Genomic DNA, 18,406 nt, shown 5'->3' with positions numbered 1-18,406 from the left:
TTTTTGTTATTTAATTAATCCCCAAACAATAAAAACTAATCCTTCATTGATTAAAGCTCAGAGGCTTCTTTTCTTACTGGTCTGGGAGATATATAAGGGGAAAGTTAAAGGGGGAGTTTAATGCTTGTATATCCAATTTTAAATCTCACAATGGTAAAGATTTTGTCAGTTTTTTTTATCCCTCTATTTCAGTCACAAGCAGAGTATCTTAAATTTGTAGGTCTTTAAGAAATGCTTATTGAAATGGAATAAATGGTCTTGCCAAAATCACACAACCATTGTAAGACCTAGGATTTCAACCTAGGTTAAGTGACTTTCTCAAAGCCCCACAGTAAAACCTGAACTAAGGACTAAAGCCCATCTGTGCTGTCTCAAAATGGGGTTCTCTTTCTACTATACATTACTAACTTAAAAGAAGGAAAGAAATTTAGGAGCCTTACCTGGAAGCAACTTCTACCAGATTGACTTGCAATGAAACATGATTCAGGATACACATTCCAAAAGAAAATGTGATAAAGCTAATACCTATGTATTTGCTGACATATGGCACAGCAATGAATAATGTTGATCCTGGTAGCATCCCTGGAAAACAAGAACAAATAGAGCACTCAAATGACAGGACAATCTGGAGATCCCACATGAGAATTTTCCCATAATCACCTGACATTGTCCTTACCTAGAAATGTTAATGTTTTTCGAAATATCACTGGACTGAGGATATTCCTGGAAGTTATAAAATCTGCTATTGGGCTTCCTATATTAAGAAAGATCAGTGCAGCAAGAGAAGGAAGTGTACTCAGAAACCCATTCTGTGAAGAGAGAAGTTGGAACAAGAAGATAAATAGAGTGTGTCACATGTAGTGCTAAAAAAATCCAAATTCCTAAAGTTGCTGAAGAGGTAGAAAAGTATAATAGAAATTTCTCAGCATGTAGAAGATGGAGGAAAATGGGATTAAAATTGGACCCTGGATAATTACTCTCTGTGCAACCTTGGGTAAATCATAACCTCTCTTAATCTTCATTTTTGTTATATGGATAATGAAAATAATAAGATGTACCTCATATATATGTGTGTATATATACACATATATATGTATGTGTATATGTATGTGTATATGTATGTGTATATGTATATGTATATGTATATGTATATGTATATGTATATGTATATGTATATGTATATGTATATGTATATGTATATGTATATGTATATGTATATGTATATGTATATATTTGGAGAGGCAATTGGGGTTAAGTGACTTGCCCAGGATCACACAACTAGCAAGTTGTCAAGTGTCTGAGGCCAGATTTGAACTCAGGTCCTCCTGACTCCAGGGCCAGCTCTCTATGCACTGCACCCCCTAGTTGCCCCATATAGTTTTTGTTGCTGTTGTTTGTTTGTTTGTTTGTTTTGCAGGCAATGGGGATTAAGTGACTTGCCCAGGGTCACACAGCTAGTAAGTGTCAAGTGTCTGAAGCCAGATTTGAACTCAGGTACTCCTGAATCCAGGGTGGGTGCTTTTAAACCACTGCGCCATCTAGCTGCCCCCACCCCCATATATTTTTAAGGGTGAAATAAGATAATCTTACATAAATCTCTGCAAATTTTACTCTCAGCTATTTTCATTATGGAAATGGAAATCACAAAGACTGAACATATTTATATAAAATTGGGAAGTAAATAGATTTCTGTCTTGGGCCCTCTTTGTCTATACTATTTCACTTAATGATTTTTAATGCTCCTATGAATTCAAGTATAATCTCTAGGCTGATTCTCAGATCTACTTTTTCGACCTAATCTCTGCTGACCTTCATATTCACATATCCAACTACCTATTAAACATCTCAAATTGTGTGTACTATAGGTATCTTAAAGTCAACAAGATGTCCAAAATGGAACTCATTATGTTTCCCCAAAAACCCTCAGCTTTTCCCTACTTCTAAATGACTGTTGAGGAAATTAACATCCACACAGTCCTCTAGGCTCCCAACCTAGGTATCATCCTTGGCTCCTCAATCTCTCTTATTCTCCATATCTAATCTGTTGCTAAGGGCTGCTGTTTCTACATTTATAACATTTCTCAAAAAAGCCCTCTGCTCTTTTCTGTCACTGCTAAATGGTACTCATCATCTTGGACTTGGAAATCACTATAGCCTGCTTGTTGGTCTCTCTGCCTGCCATAAGTCTCTATCCATTCTAGTGCATTCACCATTGAGTCACCAGAGTGAATTTCCAAAAACACAACCTAAACCCTTCTCCCTTACAGACAATAAATAATAGAGGCTTACTATCATCTCTGGGATAACACATAAAAATCTCTGAAGTTCAAAGCTGGTCATAACTTTACCTTTTCCCACCTTGTTAGTTTTCTTATACTTTATGCCCCCCCGCCCCATTCTGTGATCCAGTGATAGTAGCTTCGCTGCTGTTTCTCAAACAATACAGTAAATCTAATTACATGAAATTTCACTGGCTGTGGCCCCCTTCCTGGAACCCTTTCTCCTCATCTCTAAGTTTTAGCTTCCCTGACTTCCTTGGCCATTAAAATATGACCTTTTATGGGAAACTTTCCCCATTTCCTCTATCCTAATTTTTTCCTTTTTTTTCCTTTTGCTGATTATTTCAAATTTATCTTGTACATGGTTGTTTGCAACCTGTTTCATCCATTAGAGTATGACGTCCTTGAGAGCAGGGACTATAGTTAGCCGTTGTTTTTATCCTCAGTACTTATCCCAGTCCCTAGTACATGTTGTTCAGTTGTTTCTCTTGTGTCCAACTTTACATGACCCCATGGGGTTTTCTTGGCAAAGATACTGAAGTGTTTTGTCATTTCCTTCTCTAGCTCATATGAGGAATTGAGGTAAGCAGGGAGAAGTGACTTGCTCATCATTACACAGCCAGTAAGTGTCTGAGACCAAATTTAAACTCAGGAAGATGTCTTTGTGACTCCAAGGCCAGGACTCTCTTAACTGAACCACCTGGCAGCCTGTCCCAGCATATAGTAGGCACTGATATTTGTTTATTGACTGACTGGCTGTGGTTTTTATTCAGTTCATGCAGTCTTTATTTTCCATACTCCTCTTGGTCTGTTGAGATTGTCCCATGACTGCCTACCTTGAAATATTGATCAGTACTCCATAATTATTCGTATTACCCCTTCCCAGTAAAACTCCTGTTTGAAATCCTGTGGCTATCCCAAAGGAAACTGGTTCAATAAATCAAATCATATAATTCAGCTGGTGAATACTAAAAGGGTAGCATCACAGCATTCTTCATATTATTTCCAATTTAAAAAGAGATCTTTGAGGAAAGCTTTAATATAAAGAATTAAATCTTAAATGGTGGGATTTCAGACAATGACAAGTGAATTTAGGAGATATTTTGGGGAAATGAGAGCTTCACTCATGTAGGTGGGAATTTAATCTACAAACACTTGACACTGCTTTCTGGTAATCAATGAAATCCATAATATGCATGTTATTAAGTTCACTATATTGTACTCACTTTTGATATACTGGTGTTAATGCTCTTAACACAAAGGGGGAAATGTACTACTTTTTATGGAAAATAGTAGAAGACTCTAATATATTGTAGAAGAGCTCTAGATCAGGGGTCATCAAACCTGGGTCCAAAAACTGGGATTGTTTCTAATTCACTGTCCAATAATGGCCAAGTTATACTTCCCTGATTCAGGTGTGTTGTTGTTTTTCCCTTCAAGAAAAAGAGGTTGGCCTAAATCATTTCTGAAGTCATATTTAAATCTATCTTTCCATGGTACCATTAGTTTTATTGTGAGTTAATGAGAATTTACTTATGGTCATTCACAGGAGTAGATAGGTAGGAGGTATTATGTACTCACATTTATGATGTCAGAATCAAATATATTGTCGATCAGGATTGGCAGTGACAATATCATGCTGGTAATAAAATATGATGAACAAAATGAAGTTATAAAAATGGCCCAGAGTGGTAGTGATCTTGCCATAGCCTTTAAAGGAATAGACCAACCAATAGGGGTATCCTGAAAAAAAATAACACCAAATCTTAGACTGAAAATATTAGGACAATTTATTTTCCACAATAAAATTAAGGTGACTTTCTGATTAGGCTGACTTCTTTGGAGAAATCCAGTGACAAATACAAGGTAAAGGCTGCAGAGTTTTTGGTTATTTTCACTTGGTCAGTATGGTATAGTGGAACGAACCATAGTGGGTAAAACCAATTTCAAGTGCTAATCCTATTATTTGTCAGCTATGCAACACAGCCAAAATTTTTATAAAAAGAACATTGGTGTGTTAGGATGTTCTAAGTACATACTCTACATAAAGTCATTTGTAAAGCACAATATAAATAGCAGCTATTTTAGTAACATACCTCTTTGGGTAATGATGAAATGATGTATTCCTTTTCACTTTCACTTATATATGGGTGAATCATTGGATTATCATAAACAAGTAAAAAGACCAAAGCATCACATACAAAGCCAATAATTCCTAGATGGATGAAAAACAGAATCCAATGAATGTTGTTAGATTTTTGCCTTCAATATGTCTCTGGCCTAAGATAAACTACTTATCTTATAATTCAGATCCTCAGAACTACCTATATTGTACTCTTTCTTGGCTAACCATCTCATTTATTTCATTTCTAAAATAAGCTACATTGATGAGATAAAAGTTGTCACCTCCATCTTCTCCTACTCTATATCTAGTTTTGATAGCAGAGGTTTGAGTCAGAGAGTCTAGTTGAGTTATCAGGCTCTTAATATCATATAGCATTTTTAGTCACAGAAACTTGAGCTGAAAAGGACCAGGTAGGACTCTAAATTCCAGCCAATACATCAAGAAGAATCTCATCTACAAGAGAAGGAAAACTGTCTATTTATCTATGAGGCATTTCTTATTTGTAGAAAGGTAATCCTTCAAACAAACAAGTGGACTAAAAAGGCTGCAAAGTGTCCTAGCAAATGTCCATATGCATCCCAGGAATGTGGAGGAAATAGCAAGTGTGAAATCAGTCTGTAAGTCATGAGCTAGTTTGTCAAGTTCAAACTGTTCTATTTCCTAACCTTTACATGAATATAGAAACAGATATGACTGACTTTCCTCTGTATTTCAGCTTCTTTTTAGTATCTTATATATCTTCCTTAATTGATGACTCTGTAACATGTAAAATGGTCATCTACCTGAGAGAAAGTATAGCTTCATAAAAGGCTGGGGAAAGGTCAATAGAGTGTTGCTGCCAGAAAACTCCATGAGAAATGCCAGGAACAGAAACTTGACCAATGTCTTTGATACTCTCAGTGATGAAGGCTTATGGAATCCCATGGCAAAAACTGGTTTCTTGGAGAGTTAATGATTATTGTACACCAGCTTCATGATGGCATGTTTTTATCGGTTCTGGATAAAGGACAATGCTCTCCTGCTTTCCCTGTCAGCAATAAAGTAGAGCTATGTGCTTGTTCCCATAGTTTTTACCATGATGCTTTCTGTGATATTGGCAGATGCCTTCAACCAAGACAAAAGCAGCATCTAGGTAAGCTACCAAATTAATGGCAAACTATTTAACTTGAAAATGCTACAAGCTGAGATTTAAGTGGAAGGGGAATTTGGGTAAGATGTTTTGTTTGCAAATGAATGTCCTGTCAATGCAGCCTCTGATGCTGAGATGCATGAAACAAAATATGGATTGATTGCTTATTGTTCTAATTTTGGCTTGGCAGTCAATACCAAGAAAACCGAGATTGTCCACCAGCCAGCACCACACCTTCCATACATGGAACAATTGGTTACAGAAAAGAGACATTTTGAATACTGTGGTTAATGTTATGGTTTCCTTGGCAGTATATTTCCAGGGATGTGCTCATAGACATTGAGATTTATGTACACGTTGCCAGAGCTAGCTCAATGTTTGGGAGGCCCCAAAATTGAAGCTGTTGTGCTGACTTCATTATTGTATGCCTTTGAAAGCTGGACACTCTAACAATATCATGCCAGAAAATTGAACTGCTTACATTTGAATTGTGTTTGGGAGATTCTGAAGGTCATCTGTCAAGATAAAATACTGGGCACTGAGGTCCTTTTTCAAGATGAACTGCCAAACATTAAAACTCTATTTTAGGGGCAGCTAGGTGGCACAGTGGATAGAGCACTGGCCCTGGATTCAGGAGGACCTGAGTTCAAATCCAGCCTCAGACACTTAATACTTACTAGTTGTGTGACCCTGGGCAAGTCACTTAACCCCAATTGCCTCACTAAAAAAAAAAAACAAACAAAAAACTCTATTTTAAAGATGGCAACTCTGATAGCATGGACATGTAGCTTGGATGCTAAACATATGTTTGTTGAAAAAAATGATTTTATGGTGGAACTTGGACAAAGAAAACTCTCAAACAGTGGTCAGAAGGTAGTTTAAGAATAATCTCAAGGCCTCTCTTGAAGAACTTTAGTATTGATTGTGAAGCATGAGTGATGCAGGCACAGGACAATCTATCGTAGCATGCACATATAAAAGAAGGAGCTATGCTGTGAACAAAGCAGAACTGTAGGAGCAGAAAGGAAACATGAGATGTACAAATCTAAAGATATTTGCATCCCCAAAGTTCAAATGAACTATTTATGACAGACCTGTGGTTGAGTCTTCTGAGCTCATATTGAACTAATCAAACACAATCAATTCTTGACCTCTGTGAGAAAATAATTATTAATAATGAATTTATTGGTGAGAGGGACCCAGAGATTAGTTTATCCTTTCTCCTCACTGCAGAAAATTCAGCTTGTCTGGGACAAGCCCAAGTGAACAAGAGAAATGGAGATTGATTCTTTTATCTAGCTCAGTGAACTGATGGGATTTAACCAAAACCTAGATACTGGAATTTTCCCTTTTCCAAACTCAGTAGATCATACTCAAGTTATGTCACTCAATGGAACTGAATGATCCTTTAACCAATTGGCTTAGATCAATGTATAATGACTCGTCTCTATCTAAGGAGGATAAAAACCTTGGCCACACCAGGGTCATTCTCTTTTTGCCCTCTCTTGCTCCTTTCTCTGGCCTTGCTCTTACTTGATATATGTGCTTCCTTTTAGGACTGTGGGGGCCACATTTAATATAGGGAGATTTAATTGAGTGGCTCACTGTAATATTGAGGTTCTGGAAATAATGAGAGACCTCTAGGTCCAAAGCTCCCTCCCACCCAAACTGCCTTTTTAGATATTTCTCCCAGCCCAATAAGAAAGAAGACTAACAGCCTCTTTTCCACAAATGAATCAGGTTTTATTAATGGGAATAAAATAAACAGCAAAGGTGAAATAAAATCAAAGACAAAGGAATAGGAAAAAAGAAATATGGATAATCCCCCTAACTCTAACCTAAGTCTTTACAATCCCCAAACTTGCTTCCAGTTCAGCTAATTCAAAAGAAGAAGGTTTGTATGTTAACTCATCAACTGGGGTCCATAGCTTCAATAGGAAATAGCTTTGCAGCCAGGGCCTGCAGGACAAAATTGCTAAGAAAGTACCTCTTTCTTGTCTGCTCCTGCAACTCGCACCACCAAAAAGAAAAATGACTTCGGAAAGAGAATGACTTCCCCTCAGTGAGCTTTTACTCTCCCTCCTCCAAAAGGGGAGGTCCTTCAAACTGCCTGTGGAGAGTAGTTTCTCCTGCTGATATCAGGAGCATACATGACTCAGGACAGGACAGGTGTGGCCCATCCCAATCAGTCTGCCAAATTCCATGATTTTACCACAGGACTATGTAGATATGAAAAGCTGAAACTATGAGAAGTTAGGGAGACATATGGTCAATTCTTTACTGGTATAGGTGATATTAATTAATAATAAATGCTTACTTCCAAAACATGCGCAATAGCCATTAACATATAAATACCAATAATTTGTGAGGTAAAGTATCCACAATAATTTTAGAAAACATACCCTAATATTGTGAAGTTATTGGTTATCTTCAAGTATGAACAATAAACGATGTCAGCCAAGTCTCTCTGTTTAGGATATGGATATTCCCAATATGTCATATTCTCTCAAAATGTTGATTAATATATTTCAATTTGTAACATATTAGGCATTTCCTTCTTTCTTTGACTTCATTATAATCTCTTATGTTAGTAAAAATGTCTACCACATGGAAACTCAGCTATTTTTTGCCTGTTAAAGGTTAGGAAAACATCCTTAAGACTTAAATGTCATAGGAAATTAAGTCTTAAAATCATGACATTTCTTCTTAATTATGTAAATATAAATCCCAGTGCAAAAGCACACACACTGCTTCACTTGAGCATCCCCACAGCAAAATTGACAAGGGCATAGCTCCTAGTGGAGCCAAACCTGTGTCTTTGCTGAACATTCTTTTTGTGTTATGTAGAATTTAGCTCATTTCCCCCTTCATTCTCAATTAGTTTCTTATCTTTTACCTAATTTTCTGCAATCTAAAAGGAATGAAATTGTTTTAAAGTCACATTTATTGCATAGAATTCTTAATTTGTAATTTTACTGCATGTTCTTTATTTTTAAAAATGTGCCAAAACTTTGTTTGCATGAAAAACTATGGATGTTCAATAAGAAGGCAGACTTTGAAACATTTTAAACAAGAAAACCATAACTAAAGAGACTATTTGCTTCTTGAATACTCCCCACCCCCCAAACAACAGAATGCAGGAGGAGTGCATAAATGCAGCAGGCAAGAACAGTAACAGCAACAAAAATGACAGCAGAGAGACCAGTAAGAGACTTCTTTATAAATGTACTCAAGAAGACCAGACTGAAGACAGGGATCTGTCAGAAATTATATTGAAGAGATGGACAGAGTGCATTATGGATAAAAACTTATGATATTCTACACATAAATGAATTAATGTTGTTTCTTTTTTGTGGAACTACATTACAACTTGGAAAACACATGAAAGCAGGAGGAAGGAAACAGAAATGAAAGAAATTTAATGATGTTTCATGCTTAAATCCAGGGCTAACAATTAGGGGAAAGTCACCTCTGTGGTCTTAGAGAAGTACATAAAAAGAAGTAGGTGTAGGGAAGGGAGTTTTAATAAGGAGACAGCTAAGAAGGCCTTACTTTGGTGTTTGGAGAAGTTCCACTGATTGATTCTATGAATAAAGAACAATGGGCAGTAAAAGGATATTAAGATTTTACACTGGATGAAGACTGGGTATTTGTTGCTTGAAAAGTCTATTTGTCCTGAGAGATTGGAACCCATGGGAGCAACTGGCACCTAAAGATTTGGAAGAATAGAACCCAAGGGAGGAGACTTTGAGGCAAATGTGGAAAATGTTAACTAGGTGATATCATAGATCAATGGTAGGTTACATAATCATGAACATAGTGGCCAAGGGGTTCTACCATGGGACAATATCTTTTTGACACCAAAAGTAACTGACATTTTGTTTTTTTGTGAGAGAAGTATACTGGAAAATGGGAATCCATGGGTCAAGCCATACAAGGCAGTATGAGAAAGCACCTAAAGAGCCTAGAATAGACACCTTAGAAGCTCTGATTTCCTGTGGAATATAAAAATATGAGAGATAACAATTATAGAAGTTATGAATCAGAGAATAAAATCTAAATTAAACATAAATTCTAAAAAAGTGGGAGTATAGGGAAATTTTTATAACCAGATACTAATAAACAAAAACTCCAAAGGGTAAGAAGTAACTTATGATAAGAGAGTATCAAGGCTGAGGGGAAGAGAACCACTAGGAAGAGTGTCACCTATACTTTACACCTATACTTTAATATATCATAGTAAATTAACTAAAGGAACATAATACTTTGTTTACAGCAGAAGAATGGAGAAAGCATAACTTGGGGTGGGGGAAACAATATTAGAGACAGCTGGAGGAAAATATAAATCTAACCCCTTCAATAATAAGTAAATGAATTAAATAATTCAAAAGAGGGATAGATAGGGGGTGGAGTAATTTGCTTAAAAGAAACATGTTTAAAAACCAAAGAAACACATGAAATAAAATTGAGAGAATGAGAAAATATATTTACTATGCTGCAAATAAACAAAAAAAGGAGAAGTTTCAATCATACTATCTGACAAAGCAAAAACTAATTTACAAAAAATACATAGAGATAAACGAAGAAAGCATGTTATGCTGAAAGGAAACAGAAAATGAACTAATATCAACAATAAACATATATTCTCCAAGTAGCTTGTCATCCAAATGAATAAATCCAATATAATTTGATTGGTAAAAAGATATAAACAATAACACAATAGGGACACGAGACTCCAATATTCCTCTCTCAAAAAATTGGATAAGCCTAACAGATAGATAAACAAGGGAAAATATAGAACAGAACAAATTTCTGGAGAAACTAATGGTAAAAACTTGTGGTGTCTTCTAAAGGGGAAGGCAATGGTATACACATATTTCAGCATCACACAAAACTTTTATGAAAAATGACCATGTAGAAGGTCAAAGAAATATTGCAAACAGTATAAACAAAAGCAGAAATAGTTAATGAATCCTTTACATATCACAACTCAATAATAATAAAAATTGGTTGCATAAACCACAAAGATGATATGGAAACAAATGGAGATGTAACAATGAAATATTTATTAATGACTGGATCAAAATTTCCCACATGGGGGCAGCTAGGTGGTGCAGTGGATAGAGCACTGGGCCTGGATTCGGGAGGACATGAGTTCAAATCCGACCTCAGTCACTTGACATACTTACTAGCTGTGTGACCCTGGGCAAGTCACTTTACCCCAATTGCCTCACCAAAAAAAAAAAAAAAAATTCCCACATGCCCCAAAATTTAAACCAGAATGTTTTGTGATATCTAAGAATCGGAAGCAAAGTAGATACCCATCAGTTGGTGATTGACTAAACAAATGGTAATACATGAATGTAATAGAAATTCTTTTATACAGCAAGAAATGGTATGTGCAAAAAATACAGAGAAACATGGAAAGATCTAGATGAACTGATGCAGAGAAAGCAAGCAGAACCAAGAAAACAATGTAGAAATAACTACAACAGTGGAAATGGAAAGAACATGTTCAGACACATACAAAGTAAATATTGAAAATTTTAATTAACAGGTATGATTTAAATGAAGAGAGGTAAGATGATATCTCCAATCTGTTCTTTTGTGAAGGTGGTCAGTCCAAAGGTGTTATATATTGCATGTTTTAAAATATATTGATCAGCTATGTTGGCTTCATATTACCTCCCAAAAAGAATGCTATATGTCAAATGGGATGGTACTCTGAGAGGAGTGGGAGAAGGTTACTTAGTATAACTAAAGTGATAAAAAACAATAAAAACCCCCAAAATGATCAAACTTATTAGAATCAAACTGTGGTAGCTAGCTGGCAAAGTGGATAAAGTACTGGGCTTGAAAGTTAGGGAGACTCATCTTCCTGAGTTCAAATCTGAACTCAGAAATTTACTAGCTGTATGACAGTGGGAAAGCTACTTAACCCTATTTGCCTCAGTTCTTCATCTGTGAACATAAACTGGAGAAGCAAATGGCAAACCATTCTAGTATCTTTACCAAGATAATCCCAAGTGGGGTCACAAAGAGTTGGACACAATAGAAATGACTGAACGACATTAGAATAAGAGGTCAAAAGGAAAATACAAAAAGTATAATATTTATATCCTGAAAGGACACCTAAAAATTAAAGCTCTAGTGAATGTGATGGTACAGTGGGCATCTGGGTGGCATAGTAGATATAGTGCTGAGTTTGAGATCAGGAACACATGAGTTCAAAATCTCCCTCAGATACTTAGCAGCTGTGTTACCTTGGACAAGTCACTGTCACTGTATGTCTTAGGTCCCTAATCAATAAAATGGGGATAATAATAACATCTTTCAGGGTTACTTTGTAATGGAAAATGTGCTAAATACTTTACAAATATTATTCTAGTGTGTGGCACATATTGGGTGTTATGTAAAGGAGAGTTGTTTATTATTATCATTAACAATATAATAGTAGATACTATTAGAAAATTACTGAGCTTTCATATAAAAGAAAAATATCAGGGCAGATAGAAGGCATGGTGGATAAAGCACTGGCCTTGGATTTTGGAGGACCTGAGTTCAAATCTGGCCTCAGACACTTGACAATTAATAGCTGTGTGACTGGGCAAGTCACTTAATCCTTATTGCCCAACCAAAAAAAGAAAGGAAGGAAGGAAGGATGGAAGGAAGGAAAGAAGAATGAAATAATGAATTAATGAAAAATACCACAAGTAGCAAAAAGAGCTAGAACACCGAGAAGTCATACACATGATCACACAAGATTTAGCAGCAATTACACTTAAGAAAAAAGAAAGGTTGGAATAAAACATTTGAAAAGCAAAACATAAAAGCTTATATATGTATATATAAATATATACATATATATATATATATATATATATATATATATATATATATATATATATATATATATATATATATATATATATATATATATATATATATATATATACTCAATCTAGAGTGGGAAAAATAAAGAATTAATAAAATAGAGCACTTCCAAACATTCTTTTTTGTTTGTTTGGGTTTTTTTTTTTCATTTGTTTTTATTTCATTTTTTTTTTTGCAGAGCAATGGGGGTTAAGTGACTTGCCCAGGGTCACACAGCTAATAAGTGTCAAGTTTCTGAGGCCGGATTTGAACTCAGGCCTTCCTGAATCCAGGGTCGGTGCTTTATCCACTGCACCACCCAGCTGCCCCCCGCCCAATAATTCTTGATGAAAAGAACAGATCTGATTAGAACATTTGATATGTAAACCCTAGCACCAAGAAAAAATATAAAAGTATATACAAAAAAGCAATCAGAAGGGACTAAGCAAGGATGAAGTATTTACATTCTAAAGATGATGCATGTGTCTCCTTAGAACACCAAATATGTCAGAGATCATAGAGCTAGGTAAATAAAACAGAGTTTGAGAGTGCTTTTGTTATTTATATGTTTGTTATAATTTTAGTTCAGAGCTGTCTTCCTTCTCCCCTCCACAGTAGAGAAGGCTAACATTTGACACAGATGTGTGTGTGGGGGGGGGGAGGGGGGAACACACAAGACAGGATTTTTAGTGCCAAGATAGAGGAGTAAGGAAGGAATCCTCTGAAGCCCTCCCAAATTTCTACTCTAAACAACTAGATAATTGGCTTAGAATAGTTTCAGAGCAGGGAAGAAACTTACCAAAAAAGCAGTAATGGTCTGTCTTAGCTGAATGGGAGGGGCAAGACGTCCAAGAGCAGCAACAGCAGCAGCAATATTAGTAGTAGCAACAGCAGACATACAGACAGACAGTCGGACAACCTCAAAGCAGGGGGCCTACAACAAGGATCTAAGCCTAAAGCAATGCACCAGTAAGGTCTCAACCTCTTGCAAACCAGCAGCTCCATAATCAAGTAAGCAGTCTGGGCTATAGAGAAAGGCTTACAGCATGACCACAACCCCAACACAAACCACCAGGGAGGCCTTGACCTCATTACTGACTACTAGTGAGGACCTGCCCTGAGGCTGTCCAACATGAGATCCTGCCCCTCAGGCCTACCAGCAGAGAGACTCTATTTCCAGAACAACTCAGCTTCAGGGGACCACAACCCTCAACAGATTTACAAAAAGCATTACTCCTCCAAGGCCTGCTAGCAAAGAGATACTGTTAATATAACAACCCAGCATCTGGGCACCACCCATGGGTCAGAACAGCAATAAGATCCCTTTTCCAAGGCCAGTCACAAGAAAGAATCTGTTACTATAGCAACCCAGCAGGAAAGCCCCACCCCTGTAGCAAGCTATCAGCTTAACCACACACCCAGTGGAGGCCAATAGGGAGCATCTATCCCCTCTCCCACAAGCCAGAAGGAAAGCTTACCCTATAGAGTCAGCAAACAGCTAAAACCTGAAATCCAGGGAAATCCAGAAGTAAGAGAATAAGAACCAGAGACCCAGAACAAATACTTGGGACCATGCAGAACCAGAGCCCAACTTTCTCATAAAAACAAAACAAAACAAAAAACAAGTGACAAAAAGGCATAAAAATGAGAAAAACAAAATAAAACAAACAAACAAACAAAAAGCTTGACTATAAAAGGTTACTATGGTGATAGGGAAGATCTAGACATAAATTTGAAGGAAGACAATAGTGACAAAATGGCTAAGGTGAAGCTTCACAAACAAAAAAAATTTGGTCTCAGGCCCAAAAAGAACTCCTGGAAGAGCTTTTTTTTTGCTTTTTTTTTTTTTTTTTTAGTGAGGCAATTGGGGTTAAGTGACTTGCCCAGGGTCACACAGCTAGTAAGTGTTAAGTGTCTGAGGCTGGATTTGAACTCAGGTCCTCCTGACTCCAGGGCCAGTGCTCTATACACTGTGCCACCTAGCTGCCCCTCCTGGAAGAGCTTTTAAAAAATTTAAAGCAAATTAAGGAAGTAGAATGAAAATTTGAAAAATAAATGAGGGGACTACAAGAAAATCATGAAAAAAGAGCCAAGAGCATGGGGGGAAATATAGAAAAATTTACTGAGGAAGATAACTCCTAAAAAACTGAATATCAACTGGAAAAGGAAGTAAAGATATATCTGAAGACAACGAATCCTTAAAAAATAGAACTGAAGAAGTGGAAACAACCCTTTGAGATATCAAGATATGATAAAATAAAATAAAAAATTGAAGAAGAACAAGAAAAATAAGGAGGAGGAGGAGGAGAAGGAAGAAGAAGGTGAAGAAGAAGAAGAAAATGTGAAGTTTTTCTAGTTTCTCATTGGAAAAACAACTGATCTAGAAAATAGATCCGGGAGAAATAATATAAGAATTATTGAACTACCTGAAAACTTTAATCCAAAAACAAAGCAAAACAAAAAAATCCTGGATTATATCTTTCAAAATTCCCTGATAAATTAGAACCAGAAGGCAAAATATAAATTTAAAGAATCCACTGATCACTGGTTGAAAGAGATCCCCAAATCAAAACTTCCAGGAAAAGCCTAGCCAAATTCCAGAGCTCACAGATCAAGGAGAAAATATTACAGGCAGCCAAAAAGAAAGAATCCAAATATCATGGAGCATACATAATATTTGGCAACTTCCACATTAAAGAACCAGAGGGGGCCAGCTAGATGGCACAGTGAATAAAGCACCGGCCCTGGATTCAGGAGGACCTGAGTTCAAATACGGCCTCAGATACTTGACACTTACTAGCTGTGTGACCCTGGGCAACTCACTTAACCCCAATTGCCTCACAGAAAAAAAGAAAAAAAAAGAACCAGAGGGTTTGGAATATAATATACTGGAAGGCAAAAGAATCAGGCTTTCAACCAAGAATGACCTAGCCAGAAAAATTGAATATAATCTTTCAAAAGGAAAAATGGATATTTAACAAGATAGAGGGAATTCAAGCATTTCTGATAAAAATGCCCAAGCTGAATAAAAAATTTGACCTTGAAATACAAGACTCAAGGAAATATAAATGGTAAAAAAAAAAAAAGCAACAACAACAGAAGAAATACAATAAAAAACTGCTTATATTTCTGTATGACAAGATAATACTTGTAACTCTTAGTTTATTGTTGATAAGAGCAATTAGAAGGAGTATATGTAAAGAGAGGGTTTGAATATAAGGTGACATTGAAGGAATAATAATACCAAAAATAAATAAAGGGGCGAGAAAAAAATTGCCCTTGAAAAAGGAGGGGAGAGTTTGAGTAGGGTAAAGTATTTCATATAAAATAGGTACAAAAAAAAAAAAAGCTATTGGGGGCAGCTAGGTGGTGCAGTGGATAAAGCACCGGCCCTGGATTCAGGAGTACCTGAGTTCAAATCCGGCCTCAGACACTTGACACTGTAACGATTGGAATAATGCCACCTGCTGGAGACTTACTGTAGAAGAGTTCTGCCCATGAAGCAAAGATCTTTGAGGGCAAGACCAGGAGTCTTTTCGTTGGCGTCAGGAAGTGACGCAGGCTAGTGGGAGGAGGAAGGAAGAGACTGGCACTCACTCTGACGCTCTTTTCCTGGGGACTCTGGCAGAGAAGGGAGCTAGAAATGTGCTCTCCCTTTAATAGATAGGAATCTAGGCCTTTCTCTCTCTTTACCAAATTCTTATTCTCCTTAATAAATGCTTAAAAGCCTAGAAACAGTATGTTTCCTTGATGAAACAACACTTACCAGCTGTGTGACCCTGGGCAAGTCACTTAACCCCCATTGCCCCGCGCCAAAAAAAAAAAAAAAAAAGCAATTATATAGGAGGTGAAGATGGGGGGGGTGGATTGTGGGGAAAACAAACCTTAATTTCATCAAAATTAGTCCAAAGGGAATAACATACTCATTCAGTTGGATAGAGAAATCTATCTTACCCTATCAGGAATTTAAAAATGGATGGAGATAATAGAAGGGGGAGGAGGAACTGATAAAAGAGAAGATATGTTGGGGAAGGTGGTGATCAGAAGTAAAACACTTGTGAGGAGGGAAAGAGTAGGTAGTAAGAGGGGGAGTTAAAAAGTATAAAATAGCGTGGAGAGCGGCAGCTTGGTGACACAGTGGATAGAGCACCGGCCCTGGAGTCAGGAGGACCTGAGTTCAAATCTGGCCTCAGACACTTGACACTTACTAGCTGTGTGAGTTTGGGCACCTCATTGCCCAACCAAAAAAAAAAAAAAAAAAAATATATATATATATATATATATATATATATATATATATATATATATATATATATATATATAGCATGGAAGGAAATACACAGTTAGTTATAATAACTATAAATGTGAATGGGGATGAATTCACTCATTAAATGGAGGAAGATAACAGAATGGATTAAAAACCAAAATTCTACAACATGCTGTTTAAAAGAGATATATTTGCTACAGGCATATAAACAAATGTTCTGAATCACTACTGATTAGAGAAATGATAACTAAAAGTACTCTGAGATACCACTTGACACCTATCAGATTGGCTAATATGACAAAAAAATTAAAATAATAAATGTTAGAGAAGCTGTGGAAAAATTGGAACACTAATGCATTGTTGATGGAGTTGGGAACTGATCCAAACATTCTGTAGAGTAATTTGGAAATATGCATAAAGGGCTATGGGACTGTGCATACCCTTTGACCCAGTAATACCACTACTGGGTCTGTATCCCAAAGAGAGATCATAGAAAAGGGAAAAGGACCCACATGTATAAAAACATTTATAGCAGCTCTCTTTGTGGTAGCAAAGCATTGGAAATCAAGGGGAATCTCATCAATTGGGGGATGGTAAAATAAGTTGTCATATATGAATGTAATGGAATACTATTGTGTCATAAGAAATGATGAGCAACCAGGTTTCATAAAATCCTGAAATACTTAAATGAACTGATGTTGAGTGAAATGAGTAGAACCAGGAGAACATTGTATACCAAATCAACAACATTGTGTGATGATCAACTGTGGTAGACAATTATTCTCAGCAAAACAATAATCCACAATAATTCCAAAGGACTCATGATAGAAAATATTATCCACATCCAAAAAAAAAAAAAAAACCTGGAATCTGGATGCAGATTGACCCATACTGTTTCTACTTTTTTGTTTGGTTTTTAGGTTTTTCCCTTTTGTTCTGATTCTTCTTTCACAATAAGACTAATGTAGAAATATGTTTAATGTGGTTGTACACATATAACCTGTTTCAGATTGATTGCTGTCTTGGGGAAGGGGGAGGGAAGGGAGCAAGAGAGAAAAATTTGGAAATAGAAATTTTATAAAAACAAATGTTGAAAATTATCTCTACATGTAACTGGAAAATAAAATGCTTTTATGTTTTAAATAAAATAGAATAAAATAAATTCCCTACATTCTATTTAAATGTAAATCAAACTAATAAACAAATCGGTTTTCCAATCCCACTAAAAAAAGTAATCAGGGGGCAGCTAGATGGTGCAGTGGTAAAGCACCAGCCCTGGATTCAGGAGTACCTGAGTTCAAAGCCGGCCTCAGACACTTGACACTTACTAGCTGTGTGACCCTGGGCAAGTCACTTAACCCTCATTGCCCTACAAAAAAAAAAAAAAAAGTAATCAACAGAGAAAGAATCTGACCATAGATAGTTATGGTGATGGAGATAAAGGTTCATATTAAGAAGACAACAATAAAGTCAAAATAGCTACATGTAAAATTTCAAAGAAAATGTAAACTATATGATAGTTTACTTGGAGCACCTTAGAGTATCAACTAAAAAGAATTTATTGAAACGATAACTTCAATAATTTTTCAGGATATAAACTATATACAAATAAATCATCAGCAATTATCTGTATTGACAAAATTCAGCAAGAATTTGAAAAAAAGTCCACTTAAAATATTAAAAGAATATATAAAGTACTTGAGAATCTACTAATCAAAACACACAAAGAAATT

At 36.2% G+C, this 18,406-nt stretch overlaps 1 protein-coding gene across 2 annotated transcripts in view; it reads right to left on the bottom strand.

Annotated features, from left to right (window-relative positions):
- The window catches only part of LOC122745952 (sodium-dependent phosphate transport protein 3-like), a 54,218-nt gene that overhangs the window by 9,033 nt on the left and 26,779 nt on the right, over positions 1-18,406 (bottom strand). For both annotated transcript variants that reach the window (XM_043991414.1, XM_043991415.1), the window contains 4 exons: positions 4,376-4,494; positions 3,861-4,022; positions 677-809; positions 441-582 (listed from right to left, as the gene is read on the bottom strand). In XM_043991414.1, the coding sequence (XP_043847349.1) occupies positions 441-582; positions 677-809; positions 3,861-4,022; positions 4,376-4,494 (556 nt within the window). The remainder of the gene's footprint in view (positions 1-440; positions 583-676; positions 810-3,860; positions 4,023-4,375; positions 4,495-18,406) is intronic.

This window comes from Dromiciops gliroides, chromosome 3 (genome assembly GCF_019393635.1).
Source record: "Dromiciops gliroides isolate mDroGli1 chromosome 3, mDroGli1.pri, whole genome shotgun sequence".
Classification (NCBI taxonomy): Eukaryota; Metazoa; Chordata; class Mammalia; order Microbiotheria; family Microbiotheriidae; genus Dromiciops; species Dromiciops gliroides.
This window is presented reverse-complemented; position numbering and strand designations above follow the sequence as displayed.